General features: G+C 47.3%; 1 protein-coding gene across 1 annotated transcript; it reads right to left on the reverse strand.

Moving 5' to 3' along the window:
• Positions 1-371: 371 nt before the first annotated feature.
• On the reverse strand, positions 372-1,834 carry LOC144159807 (uncharacterized). The gene has a single exon (XM_077691489.1). It carries the CDS (start codon positions 1,641-1,643, stop codon positions 372-374), a length of 1,272 nt encoding a protein of 423 aa, XP_077547615.1. The 5' UTR covers positions 1,644-1,834.
• Positions 1,835-5,311: the final 3,477 nt, after the last annotated feature.

Genomic DNA, 5,311 nt, shown 5'->3' on the forward strand with positions numbered 1-5,311 from the left:
ACTCACGTTTTCATTCTGCCGGACCCGTCGACGATGTCGTCGCAGCAGAAGAAAAGCATCCCATCCTCGTCGCCAAAAAGATGTGTCGTGGGCGACGGCGAGCGGCCTCGGCGGCGACGGGAGCGAGGGACGGCCGCCGGGCCCACGCACAAGCCCAAGAAGAAAGAGTGCGGCCTGCTCGTACCAAGACCAGAACCCAAAGAGAACGTTTATTGTTCGACAAGACGACACCGAGACGCATACGCACGTGACCCGTCACGTGCGTCCACAGCAACGACATCTAGTTACAATTAATACAACCAAGCGCACACAGTGAGCGGGCGCTCCACTAGAGGGCGCCACTACACCACAACCTCCATCGGCCGCGCCGGCTAGTTTCCCGGCGGTGGCGACATTGGACGGCGCAAAATCCTCCCTGTTCTGTGACGGCGCCGAGGTGATGGAGACTGGCGCTGGCGTAGAGGCGGTGGAGTCAAACTTCTGTCCGAAGCGGGGGAGCCATTGCGTGGACCGGTCGGCTGGTCGTTACGTGTTGACGACAGTGGTGGATACCATCGAGTGCCAGGGTTGAAGTTATTGGGCCGAGGAAACGTGAACGTGGGATCGTCGTTGGGTCCTTGGCGCCGACGGCGACAAAACCGCGAAATATGGCCGACTAGTCCACATCGATAGCACGTGGGTGGTTCGCGACGAGGATACTGCTGACCAGGCGAGAATGGCCTTCTTGGAAAACTCGAGCGATGGTGCTCTTCCGGGTAGTAGGCGCCCTGTGTACGATGGGAATCACGACGAAAATCTTCCTGTTGCTGGTAGTGGGGCGCCATAGTGTACACGCCCCTTCGCTGGTAGTCGTCCACGTCAGCAACGTTGACCGACGGTCGTGAGGAGCCAAAATGTGTTGTTGAATAGCAACAAGTAGGTGAAGCATCGCGGAGGAAGCTTCCGTCGCGAGAGGGTGTCCAGCAACGAGTTACGTCTCCATGCCGCAGGAGCTCCTCGCGAACGATTTGTCGGATAGTCGCAGAAAGGTCGGCAGACGAGCTGGCGTCCACGCTGGCCACCGTTGTGACGTTGGCCAGTCGGCCAAACTTGGGCGTAATCCGACGCGCCTTCAAAGTTTCAAACGTACGGCAGTGGCGAATCACATCGGTGACCGTATTCAAGTTGTCCTTGCCGATAAGGAAATTATATACGTCTTCTGCGATCCCCTTGAGGACATTCCCAACTCTGTCATCTTCTGGCATGCTGGCGTCAACGATCCGGCACAGCTTGAGGATTTCCTCAATGTAAGTTGTACATGTTTCCCCGGGCACTTGCGCTCTCTGGAGAAGCGTCTGCTCGGCCCTCTTCTTCTTCGCTATCGAGTCACCAAATCGCTTCCTAATTTCTTCAACAAACCGTTCCCATGTGGTCAACGCTGCCTCGTGGTTTTCAAACCACGTCATTGCTGTCTCGTCCAAGTAGATTTCGACGTTCGCGCGTCGGGCCACAGCGTCCCAGCGGTTATATTTACTCACTCTTTCATAATGAGCGAGCCATTCATCCACGTCTTCTCCGGCCTTCCCTGAAAATGACCGGGGTTCCCGATGGGGCTGCCAGCTGCCCGTCGGTGGTGTCTGGGAACTGCCTGCAGGCGGAGCCATCGTTTCTTGGATGGGCGGGAGGCCAGCAACGCGACGGCTTCGGCGCAGATCCAGGGACTCTGTTGTCCGCGGCGTCGTACCCCGCACCTCTCACCAAAAACTGTTACGGTGACGCTCAGGCACTGAGGGGTGAGCTGAGGGTTTATTTAAAAAACCTGGGTGAGGACCGTCGCTGAGCGTCGTGTCCGAGCCCTGGATACGCGAACCAGCACCTCGTTCTTCTCTTCGTCGCCCCGCCGTTTTCGCCGGCGGGATTGGCCTGTGACATAGTCAATGCCATCTACTGTGCACAAAATTCAACAAGTTATGTAGCGTTACAATATATATATATATATATATATATATATATATATATATATATATATATATATATATATATATATATATATATATATATATATATATATATATATATAGAAATCAGGTTGGCAGTCGAGAAAACCTCGGAAAGCAAAGGGGAGGATGTGGTAGATCATTGAAACAGATTAAGAATTTGGAAAGAAAGAAAGAAAGTGAAGAAAAAATGCCCGCCAGGTGGGATCCGAACCCACGACGATCCCACCTGGCGGGCATTTTTTCTTCACTTTCTTTCTTTCTTTCCAAATTCTTAATCTGTCTCAATGATCTACCACATCCTCCCCTTTGCTTTCCGAGGTTTTCTCGACTGCCAACCCTTATTTCTGTGTTATTTTCAACGAGCCCCTCATTTCCTATTCTGATTCGCTATATATATATATAAATATATATATATATATACATATATATATATATATATATATATATATATATATATATATATATATATATATATATATATATATATATATATATATATATATATATATATATATATATATATATATATATATATATATCTTATATTGAAACTTTTGAGTCGATATAGACGTTTCGTTCAAGATTTTATTTTGCTTTTGGACGAGCGGCTGAATCGCGGGACAGACAGACCAAAATTTTTGTTTGAGTAGCCCAAGAAAGACTACCGTTCTTAATTAACTCCCCATTCCGACCCTGAGAGAGTGGATGACCAGCGAAGCTTTTCAGCTCACTACATAGCGGCGACGCGAGAATTATAGGAGAAAGGCATGATTGAATCTAATTTCTATGGAGCGTTGACGGCGGTCATTCCTAAGGATTACGCACACATACATGCACACACTTTTATTCCGACTGTATTCTGATCTTGAAAAGGGAGCCTGTTAATAATCCACTCCACATGCGTACGCAGTTACAAGATAACAGCGTGCGACTTCGACGGTCAACGCGTTATAATAGAACACACACCGCTACCTTCGTTTTCAAACACCGTGCGCTTGGTCGCCCTCAGTGATGTTCCGTACAGGGGGAAAATTCCCATTTCTAGGTTCAAAAATTCCCCATTTTTAGCGTTTTTCCCCCGCAGATTTCTGAAGAATTTCCTGCGAAATTCCGTGCGTTCTCTTTCTGCAGCTGATAGATCTTCACGCGGATTACTGTTCGGCTTTGGGCGCCAGCCAGCGCCACATATGTCTACTTTACGTAGCCTTCCGGACCCGAATGTTGTTCAGAATCATAGTTTTAGAGTTAACTGGATTCCACTAGATCTGCGGCTCAACAGAATTGGACTATGCATTTCATGTCTTGCACCGAACAGCATGTTTACTTTACATGCTACATTTCTAAGTTAATTCTGCCCGTATGCATAAGAACAAGACATTGTTGGGTAATTGCGATAACTTTAGCTCAGCACCGGGGCTACTGGCGCCATCTTATGTTGACAGCACGCGGACTAAGGCACACCCAAAATACTTTTTTTTTTTTTGCATACATTCGACCAGGTTGCATGCCGACAGCCGCTGCCGCTTCATGCTTTACTAGCTCTTTCTCATGGAGTATTCTTTCCTCTATGCTCCCTTCTGTTCTGTGAACTGGAATGCAAGCTGTCTTGGATGCTTGGCTTGCGGGAACACGACTGCGGATATATGAACATAAATGCGACGAAGTGTCCAGGGAACATTTTAAAAGAAAACAAATTAATACCTGCTGCGAGGTCCGGTTTACTGACATTATTTTTCCTTTTTTTTACGACTCTGGAAATTCCTTGTATCTACTAAATATTCCCTTTTCCCCATTTGGCCAAAATTAAAGCCGAAAGTTCCCCCGGAATATCACTGACCCGCCTTATCAGGCTCACACTACGTTCATACCTCCAGAGGGACCCATAGCTCCGACGCGATGGGTCATAAGCGCTCGCTTTAGCGATAGGCTTGGTCTTTGTAAGTTAGCTTTCCCACGTCGCGTTTTCCGCGTGGCCGCGGGCGCCGTAAAATCATGGATCCTATCCATATAAGTTTTGCTTGAGCGCCCAATGTGTATCCCAGCAACTAGCCATACTATGTTAGGTTTAGTGTTCATACAGCTCACTCGTATGTCACTCCGGCGTAATCAATCACACCAAGTCTCAACCACCAGTGGCTCATTCACTGTTTTTACGTCAAACACGTCGCCTGAAGTCAGTGTGGTGGCGGAGAAGCCTTACTGTGCCAAAAACTGGGAGAGAGAAGGGAAAGAAAAGATGGGATGTCTTCGTCGGTCCTTTCCAGTCGGATGCGTCGGGATTTTCTGGGAACCATGTCGCAGGGGAAAATTGATCCGTAGAAGTACGAATCGTCTGCCGGTAGCGGAGTGGAAAGGAATCGACCTTGATGTCCAGCTTTCGCCTGTAGCATGGAGGCTGATATAATTGGCAAGCACTCTACAATTATAACGCAGGCAAAGTACAAGTAACGCTACGTGTAAGATCGGCTATACGTTAGCAAGTGTACAAATGAACGCAAGAGAATATACAAGCCTGAGCGATATATAGTCAACTAGCATTCAGTTAGAAAGGAAATGAAACCATATACTATGACTATGTACAACTAATGAAGACTCAACAGAATGCAAGAGTCTGCAACTGGCACCTACATAGGGTGACCAGACGTCCCGTTTTGGCCGGGACAGTCCAGTTTTTGAGGTCCGCGTGTGCCGTCCCGTATTTTTGTCCCAATAAACAGTCATATCCCGTTTCAGCACGACTGCGTAATTTGAAAATTAATGCCAAGCAAGTTGATCAATCCAAAAGTGTGCCGACCCGTATATTTGACAAATATATGACCTGAAGTGCTTGAGAATATTTATCGAGGGAGTGAAATTTAGATCTATTGTTACCGAAGAGCGCTTTGAAGTTTCTGGGCGAAGGCGACTTTGAAGAGGCATTATTTCACCCGTGGACCTTGTCCAACAAATCACTGAAAATGAGCTACAAGATTGGAACTCTTCCGGTATTTCTGTCTTTGATCTTTGAAAGATGGGTGCAAGTCTTCAAAGAGATGACAGTAGAGGCTGTACGCTGCGCTGAGATTTCTCGCGTCGCGGAACTGATCCTGTGTTTTCCTGAAACCACTACGAGCGTTTTTTTTTTTTTTTTTCATTGTGGGCTCGACATGGACGTCAACCTGCTGTCAATATTGCGTGCAATGTATCTTGTGCGGCTGAACTTTCTGCGAAAGTAGGAATAATTTTACAACAGAGTCTTGCAGCACAAAGTTCTTCTTTTAAAAAACCATATTGTCGGCAAAATACGCCCGATCTCAACCTTTCCATCTCCAGCTTTCTCGCTCAAAATTCAG

The sequence above is a fragment of the Haemaphysalis longicornis genome, unplaced genomic scaffold (assembly GCF_048455015.1).
Source record: "Haemaphysalis longicornis isolate Haplotype H1 unplaced genomic scaffold, Haemaphysalis longicornis Haplotype H1 scaffold_10, whole genome shotgun sequence".
Classification (NCBI taxonomy): Eukaryota; Metazoa; Arthropoda; class Arachnida; order Ixodida; family Ixodidae; genus Haemaphysalis; species Haemaphysalis longicornis.

Excerpts from the sequence above, each read along its gene's own strand:
- LOC144159807 (XM_077691489.1), bottom strand. The coding sequence starts at position 1,643 with ATGGCTCCGCCTGCAGGCAGTTCCCAGACACCACCGACGGGCAGCTGG.